Source organism: Lucilia sericata, unplaced genomic scaffold (assembly GCF_015586225.1).
Source record: "Lucilia sericata isolate MDLA Ls3-8-SP2 unplaced genomic scaffold, ASM1558622v1 Contig000856F_arrow, whole genome shotgun sequence".
Taxonomy (NCBI): Eukaryota; Metazoa; Arthropoda; class Insecta; order Diptera; family Calliphoridae; genus Lucilia; species Lucilia sericata.
In genome coordinates this window covers 92686-105900 of record NW_023994847.1, presented here as the reverse complement: position 1 = coordinate 105900, position 13215 = coordinate 92686, and the positions used below count along the sequence as shown (strand labels likewise).

Sequence of the window (13215 nt, the reverse complement as noted above, 5' to 3'; positions counted from 1 at the left end):
TTCAACAAAGTACAACTACTGATTTTTTATCAATTCCGGTTCGGATATGTAGAGTATTGTTCAAATCCTTTGTACACTGAAGAAATATTAAGTTTTATTTTTAAGAAATGTTGTATATTTTCTTCATTATTTGGAATTGGTATTGTTTTATTGTTTGCTTCCTTTATTTTATATGGTTTCAGTAAAGTATTAAATTTTTGTTGATTTTTTATATGCGATTTAGTTTGACTTTTAAGGGAATAATTTGAAAATGTGCGCTTTTTTATTTAAAACCCAATTAGTGAATTTTGTATGGAGCTAGTGTATCGTTTTGTGCGAATTTGAACTATGCACTTTTTTGCGAAACGAATTAATCGCATGAAACGAGGTTTGAGTGTATACAATTTGTTATAACTTGCGGACTACTTGGAGAAGAAACTGTCCCCCATATTTTAATAATAAAATGAGGACAGAACTTGTTGTACAACTTTACATTCTGAATTGAAAATTGTAAATTCTGCATATCTGTTAAACGAAATAAATTGTTCTTCTAAGTAGTTTAAAAACACAAAATATTTGTTTTAAACATAAAAAACTTATACATGCATTTTTTATTTTAATTTAAAAAAATATTACATTTTAAAATTATAAAAATAAATTAAGATTATTATTATTTTTTTTATTTTATTAATAAGAGAACGAGACAAAATATATAGAGATTTTGTTGGTTTGTTAAGTCAAATTTGATTTGTGAATGAATATCGTATGTTTTGCTTGATTTCTTTGACACTATAAAAATAGGAATTTTTGTATTTTATAATTATGTATGCACTATTGTTTAAATGAAAATATAACTACTATTTCATTAGGACATGCTATAATCGAACTCATACACTATGATGAGTCTATGAATACACACATACATTTTCAATTCCCATTTGCATGGTTATACGAAAATATGTCTTTATTATTAAAATCCTCTGAATAGTTGTATATATATTATTAGTTAGTCCATATATATATATGAACATTTATGTATGTTTACGTTTAACTATTTGATGTTGCTAATCTTGCTTATTATAATGTATATTACTTTTATTTTGCATTAAGAAAATATGTTTCATTCTAAATTCTACGAAAAGTTGTCTTTTTTAGTTTTAATCCTATTAAAAATGTTTTTATTATAATTTTGTGCTACTTTTTATAAAAGACATTTTGCAAAAAAGAAAAAATAAACAATACTTATTTTTGTAGTAATAAAACTAGGAATTTTTTAATTTAATTAAAAAGACAAGAAAAAATACTTCAAGTCTAAAATCAAGAGAATGTTAATAGTAAGAAATTATTATAAAAAGAGTATCATGTTGTTGTAGGTTTTTTTCTTGCAATTAAACAAACAAATTTTGTTGAATACATTTTGATTTCTAAGCATTAAGTTAATGAAATAAAGTTTGAATATTAAACTTTCAAACCAGAGCTTAAAAAAAGAAGACACTTGGGGAAAACAGCAAAAAGAAAAGGCAGGCAGGCAATACAACAGACTAATGTATGAAAACAAATAAAATGAGTAGTTTCTAACACTAGCTTCTTTTTAAACTATTTTAATAAGTGTGCAAACAGGTTAATCATCAAAATCAATATCGGAATCATCTGAATCATAACCACCACGTATAGTCTTTCTAGGACGATTTATATATGTTTTCTTTTTAACATCTGGCGGTGTCATCAGATCACCCTTGTAATCTATGGCACCAGATTGTGCTATTCTCCATTCGAGCATGTCAGTTGAGAAATCATCACAATTGCCCAAGTCGGTAAAGCCGACAATGAAATCCTTTGTTTTACTATCCTTAATCAAAGCTATGGTGGGAATTACTTTGATGCGTAGACGTTGTGTAAGAAATGGTGATTTTTCAGCATTTACTTTGCAAAATTTAGCTTCAATATGTTTGCCAGCCAAAATTTTCAAATGCATGTCGACAATACGACAACGTTCTGTACAATCCCGATAGAAATGACAAACAATATTGGGAGATTTTTTCGAGACTTCAAAGAATTCCTTTTCGTCGGCCAATTCTGTGTAATTGCCGTGACCCTGAAAAGAGAGAAGATACATTTATTATTATTTTTATTCATCTCTAGGTATACATATTGTTCATTGTTTATTGAGTTTATTGTTTTATGGGTTATTAAATTGCGTAGTCAAATATATACATTGAAAATAGTCCAAGCTTAACGAAAAAAAATGTTGTAACTATTTTTTTCGTAATATTTACGAAAAATTCGTGTATAATACGATATTTTTCCAAATATGTATAGTATTCTCTGAATGGAACAGATTGACGAAATTATTTTTTAAGTTCGTACTCCTATTTTTACAAAATCTATACCACTCTGAAGGCGTACAAATGTCACATACATACCATTCGTCCCATTATTACTAAAAATGTATTTTATTTTAGAATGGAATAGCAAACGGACGTTGTAAAGGACGGATTGTACATTGTTGTACCACCCACTTCTCAACCACTCGATTATGATAGCTCCCTATTTTTTACAGATTAAATAGGAAAACTACTTTTAATAGATTTAAAAATAGAAGCACAAAAATCAAAATATTCTTAGAATTAGAGTGTCGGGTCGAAAAGGTTAACAGAGGCAGACGGACATTATAGATAAAAATTTATGGGTGTTGCAAATACCAGCATAACTTTACCACTATATTAGCTTATATGTACATAAAATATTAATTTAATTATTATAAATTAATATAATAGTCTAATAGTTTTCCAATTTCTATATATTTTAATATACCCAAACCCTCATCAGTGTCTATGTATGAATCACAAATACATGCAGTTTTAATCGGAATTAATTACCATAATAATAAACCTTAATTCATTGTTTTATTAAACTTACGTTCTTTAACCATTCTTGCTTCTTTGTATTCAATTCCTTCATCTCTCTGATACGTTGTTCTCTTAAAGTTTTAAGATCATCCTTATCTAGATTATCGAAACGTTCCAATTGTTCATCCAATTGTTTTTCAATAACTTGCGTTAGACCAGCCAATTGATTTTCCAAAATGTTGGCCATTATATCGCTGTTGTTGATTGTTTTTGTATACTTTTGTAATTAATTTTTCTTTTTTGATTTTGAGACAGAAATTGACAAAAGTGCGTAGGTTGTTGATTAAAATGACTGTTAGATGGAACGGTAAACAAATTTAGAAATGAGACAGACGACATAAAAAACATGCAGCAGCAGCAACATAACGCCCAAACAAACACATAAGTAGTAGTCATAGAAAGATTTAACCCGGTTTTTAATAATTACCAACAACAACAATTACATGAGTGGTAGTTGTAGTAGTGGCAACAGCAGCAGACGTTTATGTATATTTACCACCCGGTAAATTTGTAAAAAAGTAGAGTCGTAAGACGTCATTTATGAAGAAGGCGAGGCAATTTTTTCCCAAAAATGCAGGTGCCAATGTTTTGAAGAGAAATTTAATGAAATTAAGGAAAATATGAATTAATTTAATTTGTTAATGCTAAAATAGTCAATCAACTATTGAAACAAATATAAATTTACCTTAATAACTATATTTTATTTTGATATTTGTTAAAAAATCTATTTTATTAAGAACTTATCCCACACGAATACTAGAAAATATAAAATTAGTTTAAACAACTCTGTTATATTCTTATTTGACATTTTGCATGATTCATAGCATAAGTTTGAAAACCATTGCTTTAAAAATGCAACCCTGTAAATAGTGTAAAAACGCTTTACCCCCAGAATTCACATAATACGGTCGACGTTGTTTAATACAAACGTTTTGTATCTAAACATATTACTGTTTGATATCATGAACATTTTTTATATATCGTTATAAAGATTTTTTCAAAAAAATTATTTAGAATAGATTGAATTTAATGATAAGGTTCAACCACTTTCTTTTATTTTTTTTAAAGAAGTTTTGCGGACTTACATTACGTTTTCGGCAAGTTACCATAATGGAACCCCTGCATGGCCTTTCATCGTCGTATTTCAAACTTAATTTCGTTTATAAGTAAATTTTCCTTTGAAATAGGAAAATCTGAATGAAAGTACATTTTTAAAATATCCAAAAACTTAAATCGTTTCGACGATATACTATTGAAAATCTGCACAATTCAATTGTCCAAACATGATGAGTTTTTGAATTACATTATTATGTTTGAATTAATTTTCATTTAAAACATTATGCATTAAAAGCGAACACATTAACACTTATTTTACATATATCCAGTTTATTCTTGAAGTTATTTAAAAAATAGTATTAAAGTATTAAACGAAGTAGCAAATGAGCGATAGTATAATATTAACTGACAATTTAAAATTTAATTTTGTATATTCATACAATTTTTTTCTTTGACTTTATATTTATATTAAACCAGAATTAAAAATTTTAATTAACCATAAAATATAAATACGGCGGCTAAATAATAGCTGAAAAGCTGTTATCATGGATGACGGCTGAAAATCTAAAATATAGCGACGGCGGCGCCTTGCCGCCTTTGAGGCACTCGAATTGGACCTCTGCATTCGTCTCTATTCGTTACTTTTTTGTTGTGCTCTATTCGTTTCGTGTGTGTTTGCAATTGTAATTGTGTCTGCAATAATAATAAATTTAATTAATTTGAATTAAACAAATATTGTTTTCCACAAAAAATTTAAAGAAACAAACTATAATTTAAAAGGTTGGTGCTAGTTATTAAAAGATAAAAACATTTTTAATTAAAGAAAATATTGTGTAAAATTTCTCATTTATGTTCGCGGCGTTTGGCGTCGGTTTTTCCAACTGCAATTGGTATTATTATTGGGGTAGGAATTGTTATACAGAAATTTTAAATAAGTTATTGGTGGTAGTGTTTTAGCGGTTTATTTTTAAATAAAATGCAATTATAAATTGCGCATATTACATAAAATATATTTTATTAAATGCTTATTTTTTCTTTTATGATTGACTCTTGCATACAAATACAAAAGCCAACGACCGCCATTTTTGAAAATAAATAATATCACACATACATTCATATAAACAATGTTATTCCTTCGTTTATCGCTTAGCATGGGTACAGTGTTTGGCATGGATAATGATTACATTGAAAAGTTGTTTATCTTTGAAAATTTTCTAAAAACGATCAAACGATTTAAATTTTTTTGTATGCTTATACAAATAAATGAACAGTCCGAAAAAAATAAAAGTAAGAATATTGTGTAAAAAATATAAAATCAAAAACAGGATTATTTTTTAATGAAAATTCCGTAAAAAGTAAACTTATTAGAAGATTATAACAAGATTTTATTTATCATGAATGTTAAAAAACTATTTTAAAACTCAGGCACACAATCCATTCTTTAAAATCTGTCAAAAAATATAAAATGGAATTTCTTTCTATCCAAAATGAGAAAGACTGAAGGTTTAAATTCGGGTTTGAATAACGTTGTATAATGATAAAAATCGGTGACCATTTACGATTTTCGCGAAAATTATATATAAAAGGAAATTTTGAACTTTAACGCGATTTGTGAACTTCTTCAACAGCGAAATAAAAAAATATTTTTTCTCCATAGTTATTAGTAGCCTATTCGGATATGGATATTTTGATATTTGCAAAAATATGAAAAAAAGTTATGACCTAATGTAATTCCTATTTTGAAAGTTTTGCCTCTACCACCCAATAGTTCAGATCCTGTCCAGTTCTTGTTATTCAATGACGTACGCTTCACTTCACAACAGAAGATACTATTCGTCCTTGTCCTAAAAAATAGTTCTGTACATTGAAAAAATTATTACCTATTGTACTAATGTTTCACATTGACCTTTTTTTCAAAAGGCCATATTTTTTAATTTTACACCCAATACCAACATTAGATTATGTATCACCAAATATTTTATTCATTTATTTTTTAATATTAAGCCTTTACGGCCAAAATATCAATATTACATAGTAATAATAAAAACCTGAGATCAATAAGTAGTAATATAAATAAATATAATTCAGTACTAATCAAATATTTCAAATCAAATATTTTATATCAAGATATAGAATATAACGCGTAATCGTCTAATTTGAACTTCGTAATACACATAAGATCAGTTCTATTATTTTTATTTAATTTATTACTTTGTAATAGACTTCTCCACATACCTATTTATTATCAAATTTTTATTTTATAAAATGTTTATAAAAATTAACATGTCCACACAAAATTTGTGGTATGTAAAAATATTTTTTAAATAATTTAATTTAAATAAAAATCTTTTGAACGTTAAAAAATTTTGTCATTACTACTAAAATGCTCATACACATTTCCTAATGTTCCTGGCCTTGACTGTATACGTTTTTTTGCAATTTTAAATTTGTATCTGTGCCTACTAATAAGTGTTTAAGTATATGTAAGACGAAGCAAAATAAGAAAACATTCTGAAAAATAATATAAAATAAAAACAAAGAATTTTTCATAATTACATAAAGGGATTGGCTTACTTGAGCATTTTGTGCATATTAAAAGAAAAAATAAACAAAATTTAAATGGGAAGCTAACGGCTAGACAGACAGTTGCATCGTTGGAAGACCGACTAACCGTCAGTAGTGTTATTGCTATGACAATTTAACAAATGTTTACTGGAGGCTTTCTGTAGATACATATAAATGAATAAATAAGTATGAATATTAGACTGACTCACACAAATAGTGATTGTGTTATATAATATCTTCCAATGTCATATAATGTTACCCGTTAGCTCGACCGTTTTATTAATATTTTAGGAATATCCTCAGAAATCAAATCAAGGAGATGAGTAACGAAATCACTATTTTACCTTCCATACAAAAGTGTCCGTCTAATGTACATTTATACATAGATAGTATGTACATTGTATTTAATTAAAAGCGAAATTTAGATTTTTATCAATTTATAATGAAAAAAAAAATGAAATTTAAAATGAATTACACATTTATTATTACACATTTACATTTACACTAATTTCGTGTAAACATTGTACATAATATAAACAAATAATACATAATATTGATGTTTGCTATGCATCAATGGTTCCCCTATAGTAAAAATGTATTTTGTTTGATAAAATAATACGATGTATTTAAAGTTTAAATTTTAAACATTTCCGTTTTTGAATTGTATAGTAAAATATAAAAAAAAAACTAAATGCATTTTGTAAAAATACGGGAGAGTTTTGTTCGTTTTTTTATAAACTAAATGCTTGTTGCCATTTAAATAAAGAGAAAGTATGAATTTTTAAGTTGAGGTGAAAGCTTTTAACTTTGCAACAATTTGTTGCAAATACACACACCTAAGATGCAAAATTATAAAACAAGTTTTTCATATACAGTGTTATACACTAAAGTAGAAAAATCTTATTTTTCAACCTACTTGGGGAATTTCATTACAACAGTTTTCGATACACATTAATAATTTTCGATTACTATTTCAACATATAAGTATTGTAAAGAATAAATAATCAAATACTGTGCTAATTAAGTGACCAAATATTTACACATATTTTGCAATATCATCAAATCAAAATGTTTGCATTTAAAACAAAAACATTGTACATATGTACATAAAACGAAATAGACCCATTGCATAAAAATAGATACAGAAATACAAACATTGGCACTGCAAGCAAGTGCATCCAACAACATTTTTCATTGTGTTCTATTTTGTTTTCATTTTGTTGGTAGCAATATGAACTTTATGTGCATTTCGTTAAACATGACTAGTTTTGGGTGGCATTTATTGTGTTTTCAGAACAATACGGCTTAAAATAGAATTTTTTGCTTATTTTTATATACAAATATCCTTTGATACATTTTATTCAATCTCGCGATCTATACCACTATTTTTCCTTTAAATAAAGAAAAATAAAAAAGAATTCAAAGAACAAATATAAAAAACTATAATTATATGTACCAAAAACCGAATGATCAGATTAATTTCATTATTTTACATTTATGAAATTAATCTCACTGATCATTATATTTTTTATTATACATGTATTCATATAAATACTGCAAATTGCACTCTATAAACTACATATGTACATACATGTATGTATGTATCTATTTACAAGTTCTGCATAAATTACAGCACCTTTATATTATGGAAGTCATAAACATTTTTAGCTTAAAAGCAATAAATGAGAATGACTTTAAATATAATACAAACGATTTATAAAAAAATTCTAGGTATTAGAAATTTAGTTAGTATTAAATAATACGAAGATTTAACTAAAATTCTAAGATTATGTCTTAACACCTCTTACTAGGAAAGCATAAGTGCAGGTAAAAGTTCTACCTGCATCAAAGATAGGCAAATTTCACTTATAAAGGAGCTAAGCATCAAAGGATACTGCAACAGTAGTACTTTAGTCCCGTTTAAAGTAACAACGAGTTTAAATCTATTTTTTGATTTATAAAATCGGAAGTGTTTAACACAAACGTTTTAAAAAAAACTGTTTAACAGTTGAAACATATTAACAATATTAAATGAAATATTAAAAAAGCTGTAAGTTTTTGGTAAAGTTAGAAGATATAATTGATTTACAAAATTATTTAAGTTGCATTTTTTATTTTGATTTGCCTCTTGAATAGATCTTAGATTACAAACATACAAATGTATTTGATATGTTGTGGTTATTTGTTCATTTTACGAAAATGTCAATTGCGTTCTACATACAATAAAAGTTTATTTTTACAACTACAAAATGCATTTTTGTATGTGTGTAACAATGATTTAACGTGATACATGATAAGTGTTAGACATGCATTATTTATTTTGTTATCTGCATGCTTTTTTATTTGAAAGTACATACAACTGTACATACATACAGTGTCTCACATAAATATTCGAATTTATTATTTTTTATGAATTACTGTGTTATTGTATGATGCTACTTTAAAAATAATAATAGTATTTAAATTTTTTTGATGAAATTTTATTAATTTATATTATTTCTACGAAATACAAGAAAAAAAGTAATAAAAACTCATTAATGGTTTCCAAGAAAATGGGAAAAAACCCAAAAAGGGTCATTTCAGGTACTGCGCAAAAATATTCGAATTTTTTCTAAGAACTTTTTTAGAATCCTTGAACACGTGTTTTATTGTCCATTAATTAACCCATTATGCAGGTAGTGGTTATATGGAATATTTAACATTATATTTTTTGGAAATTTGCATAATTATTTTTTAAATCCTTCCTGTGTAAGCGCTTAAAATGTTCAAAGAAAAAGAGTTGATCAATTCAAATTAAAAAATTAATTTATATCTGTATAATCAAGGCCGATCAATTAAATACATATAGGAATTGTTTGATAGATTCCCACCGACAATATATTTTGTCATTACACGCATGGAACAAAGAATTCCATCGAGTATTTACCATTATCAAGTCGTCCAAAACTGCTGTCAATACAGGACGACAGAGAAATACTGAGGAAATACCGAAGGAACCTTCATCTCTCAGCTCCAAAAATTAACAACGAACTCATGACAGACCTGTGAATAAAAATTAGTGTCGAAATTGTGCGCAAAGTACTAGGGAGCAATAATTTGCATGGTCAAGTACCAAGGTGGAAACCGCTCATATCGAAGTTAATCGATGTTAAGTGTCTTGACTCCGCAAATAGACTCATAAGTAAGAATATTGGATCCTGGAAGGAGGTTATCTTGGACGATTAGAACAAATATAATATTTTTGGCTCAGATGGTCGTCAAATGATATGGCGAAAGCTTGTAGATGCCTTGGAATTATCTAACTTAAAGCCAACTGTAAAGGACCCAAGTTGCTCTGCCATATTTTGGGGTTCTGTGTCCGTCTACGGTGTTCGACTGCTAAAATTTATTATTGTAATTATAGACTAGAAGGTTCACTTGTCAATTTTAGAGCAGAATTTGCATGCTAGTACCACCAAAATGGGGCTAAAACCCATTCAATTTATTTTTCAACAGAAAAACGATCCAAAATACACGACCTGGTACGTGAAAATGTTGATCATTAACGACACTAAGTATCTTCTTTCACCAAATTTTCAATGGAATTAATGTCTGGACTTAAACTCCATTGAAAATTTGTGGTTATATTTACAAGAACAACTTTTAAATCACTCATTATCCTCTAAAACCACTATAGGGTTGCTTTGCATGAAGAATGGGACATAATAACGCCAGAACTATTCCATAAATTGGTAGAAACGGTCCCACGACGCTTGGAAGTTGTTTTTAAAAACAAAGGCTATTATACAAAACATTAATTTCATTTTAATTATTTATTTTTACTTCATAATGCTAATCTAAATATGATTTATACAAAAAATTCGAATATTTTTGTGAAGCTATTTTTTGCACTTTTTTAAAAAAAAGTTAAATTAGTTTATGTAAATTATTTTTTTTTTTAATTTTTAAAATGTGGTATAAAATTTAAGGACTGTCTGGACAACATAATAAATTTATTTATTTATTTTTCCCACAAAATCTATTATAAAATGATGTCTGTTCTGTTTTCATAATACATTAAACTCGAATACTTATGAGAGACACTGTACATATTTACAAAATTGTTAGGAGTTATGTGATATTAAAAATGGAAAGTGAATTTTGATGTAATTTTCTACAGATTTGTAAAATTATAAAAATTTATGATTTTTACATTTTATATCTTTATAGCTTCGATCTTCCAGAGAAAACCTTCTTCAGAGAAAACCTACGTTAATAAGTTCTCCTTTTGAAAAATGTCAGCCAAGACTTCAACACAGCCGGGTCGTCGTACACCATTGTCATTGAGTGGGACCGTCACTAAACCCCATCAAAATAAAGGTGGCAGTAATGCTGCTGGCAACAATGCCAATTGTCACACTTCATCCAATACCAATAAGCAAGACAATAAATTGCAACATACGAAGTCTGAGCAACAACAGCAGACAGTTAATAATGCAGATACTAAAGAAAATCCAAATAAAAAACAACAACAGGCTGATAAAAAACAACAGCAACTAAATGAAAATAATAAAAAATCGAATGAAAAAAATCAGAATGGTGTAAACAGTAATAAACAGCAGGCTAATGAAAGCAAACAACAACAGAATAAGGATAAACAGCAAAATGGCAATGAAAACAAATTAAATGAAAAAGAGAAAAAAGAAAAGGCGGAAAAGCTGAATAAACCAGATAAATTGGAAAAACAACAGGATAAAGTGGAAAAAATCGAAAAAGTAGACACTAAAATAAAGGAGAATAAAGTAGAAGAGGATAAAAAACAGGAACAAGAAAAATCTGACAATAAAAGAGAAGAAAAACAGCCTAAGGAGGTGAAGGAAGACAAGGAGGATAAAAAGGAAGCGGTTGCTGAAATCAATGAGAAAGTCGAACCACAACAAATTAAATATGATGATAAAAAATCAAAAGATGAAAACCAAGTTAAAAATGCCGATCAAAAACCTAAGGAAATTGTTGAAAATATGGAGGTTGTAGATGAACAAACACCATCACAGCAAAAATCTCCACCGGTCACACCTAAAACCAACACTAAGGCCAACAAAACTTCGACTCCTGTCAATAAAACTCCAACAAAAGCCACCGAAAAGACTCCACAGAAGTCGACGCCATCTAAAAATTCAGTGAAAACTACTCCCATCACTAAACGGGAAGTAACCACAACTATAGATGATAATGATGACATTGAAATGGAACCTTTGGCTATAGAAAGTTCACCCGTAAAATCATTGGAAACACAAGATGTGGCCCATATCAATATTGCTCCTTCGGCTACATCAACTCCCGGCAAAGCGCTTTTGCCAAAGCGTAACACAGCTGCTCCAAAATCCGAAGTGCAACTTGCTATACAATCTGGTATTTCGCCTGAACGCCCTCGAGCATTTTCACAAATTTCGGGACGTAAGAGTATACGCCCTATTTCGGATTATACACCTTCTAAATTTCAATGCAATCCACAATTTCGTGAATCTTATAGACGTATCAATACCGAATTGGATGTCACAAATACCAGTATGAATGTTACAGTCGGTTCTGAAGTGCCCAATAATTTGTCATTCTCTTTCTTTGGCCGTGGACGCAAACGTGATCGTACACCACCACAACATTCTCAATCAGCCATTGGCGAATTGCAAACTGATATGGAGATTTCACCACCCAAGAGAGCACGCCTAGACATGCATGGCTTTTTCAGTGCTGTCTCTTCGCCTCTTTCACTGTTACGCAATCGTTTCTCCAAGGCCACATTACAAAGCAGTACTCCCGTTAAGTTACAAGAAAAACTTAACGCAGCAGAGGATGAAATCGAAGTTCAAAATGTATCTGGTGTATCTGTTCATGAAGAAATTGGCAAGTCAGATAAAGAAACTACAGAAACCAATACAACAGTTAATGATGATAATAACGCAACTTTGGGTGAGGAAGCCAAGGAGACAAAACTCAAGACAGGTACTGAAACACCGACATCTGCTCAAGGAGATTCTGAAGGCAAAGAATTTACAGATGTTTCGTTGAAAACCTGCGGTATGGAACAATCATGCGAACAGTCGGACATCAAAATCACAGAGACTCCTTTGCAGCCTGTTGTCGGAGATCCGATGGCCAAAAATAAAAGATGTATTGTTATGTAAACCATTTTAATTTGTATAACACTTAGAGTTAATTTTTAATGTATAATCATCAAAATCTTACATATCCCCCTATACCTTCCCTGTCCCTTCCCCCTTCAATTAAAATGTGTTATTTTATGTCGTCTGTAATTAAGAGAGCTCTAATCTAAACTTTGAACGGAAATTTTATGAAAAAATCAAAGTACATTGTATAAAAATGTATTTACAGCATTTTTTATAATTTAGTTAATAAGTAATTATTTAAAAAAATGTTTCAATTTCTTGACGTTAAAAGAAATTGCTAACAACCAGAGCTCATTGTCTACAACATTTTTTTTGCTATGAACTATTTCTTTTTACATGTCTTTTAAGGTAGACATGCAATTACAAATAGTTTCAAACTTTTGTAAGAGGAAAAAAGTTTTATTTTTAAAGAATTTCAAAATAATTCTTTAATTGTAAGCCTTTTTTAATATAAATATAAAACTCGAAAAATTGAGTTTTGTTTAAATTTAAAATTTATTAAAATAAATATGTGTCAATTTATAATTTTTTACGATAAA

General features: G+C 28.4%; 2 protein-coding genes across 3 annotated transcripts; one reads left to right on the top strand and one right to left on the bottom strand.

Annotated features, from left to right (window-relative positions):
• Window positions 1–903: 903 nt before the first annotated feature.
• LOC119608612 (thioredoxin domain-containing protein 9) lies at window positions 904–3700 on the bottom strand. The gene is made up of 3 exons (XM_037963089.1): window positions 3574–3700; window positions 2899–3180; window positions 904–2074 (listed from the first exon to the last, which is right to left on the bottom strand). Exons 2-3 carry the CDS (start codon window positions 3073–3075, stop codon window positions 1601–1603), a joined length of 651 nt encoding a protein of 216 aa, XP_037819017.1. The 5' UTR covers window positions 3076–3180; window positions 3574–3700; the 3' UTR covers window positions 904–1600.
• An 844-nt stretch (window positions 3701–4544) lies between these two features.
• On the top strand, window positions 4545–12738 carry LOC119608609 (cylicin-1). 2 transcript variants are annotated; one of them, XM_037963086.1, is made up of 2 exons: window positions 4545–4724; window positions 10719–12738. In XM_037963086.1, exon 2 carries the CDS (start codon window positions 10784–10786, stop codon window positions 12671–12673), a length of 1890 nt encoding a protein of 629 aa, XP_037819014.1. In that variant the 5' UTR covers window positions 4545–4724; window positions 10719–10783; the 3' UTR covers window positions 12674–12738. The 2 variants fall into 2 exon arrangements, with proteins under 2 accessions (XP_037819014.1, XP_037819015.1); XM_037963087.1 differs by having other exon boundaries at window positions 4584–4848.
• Window positions 12739–13215: the final 477 nt, after the last annotated feature.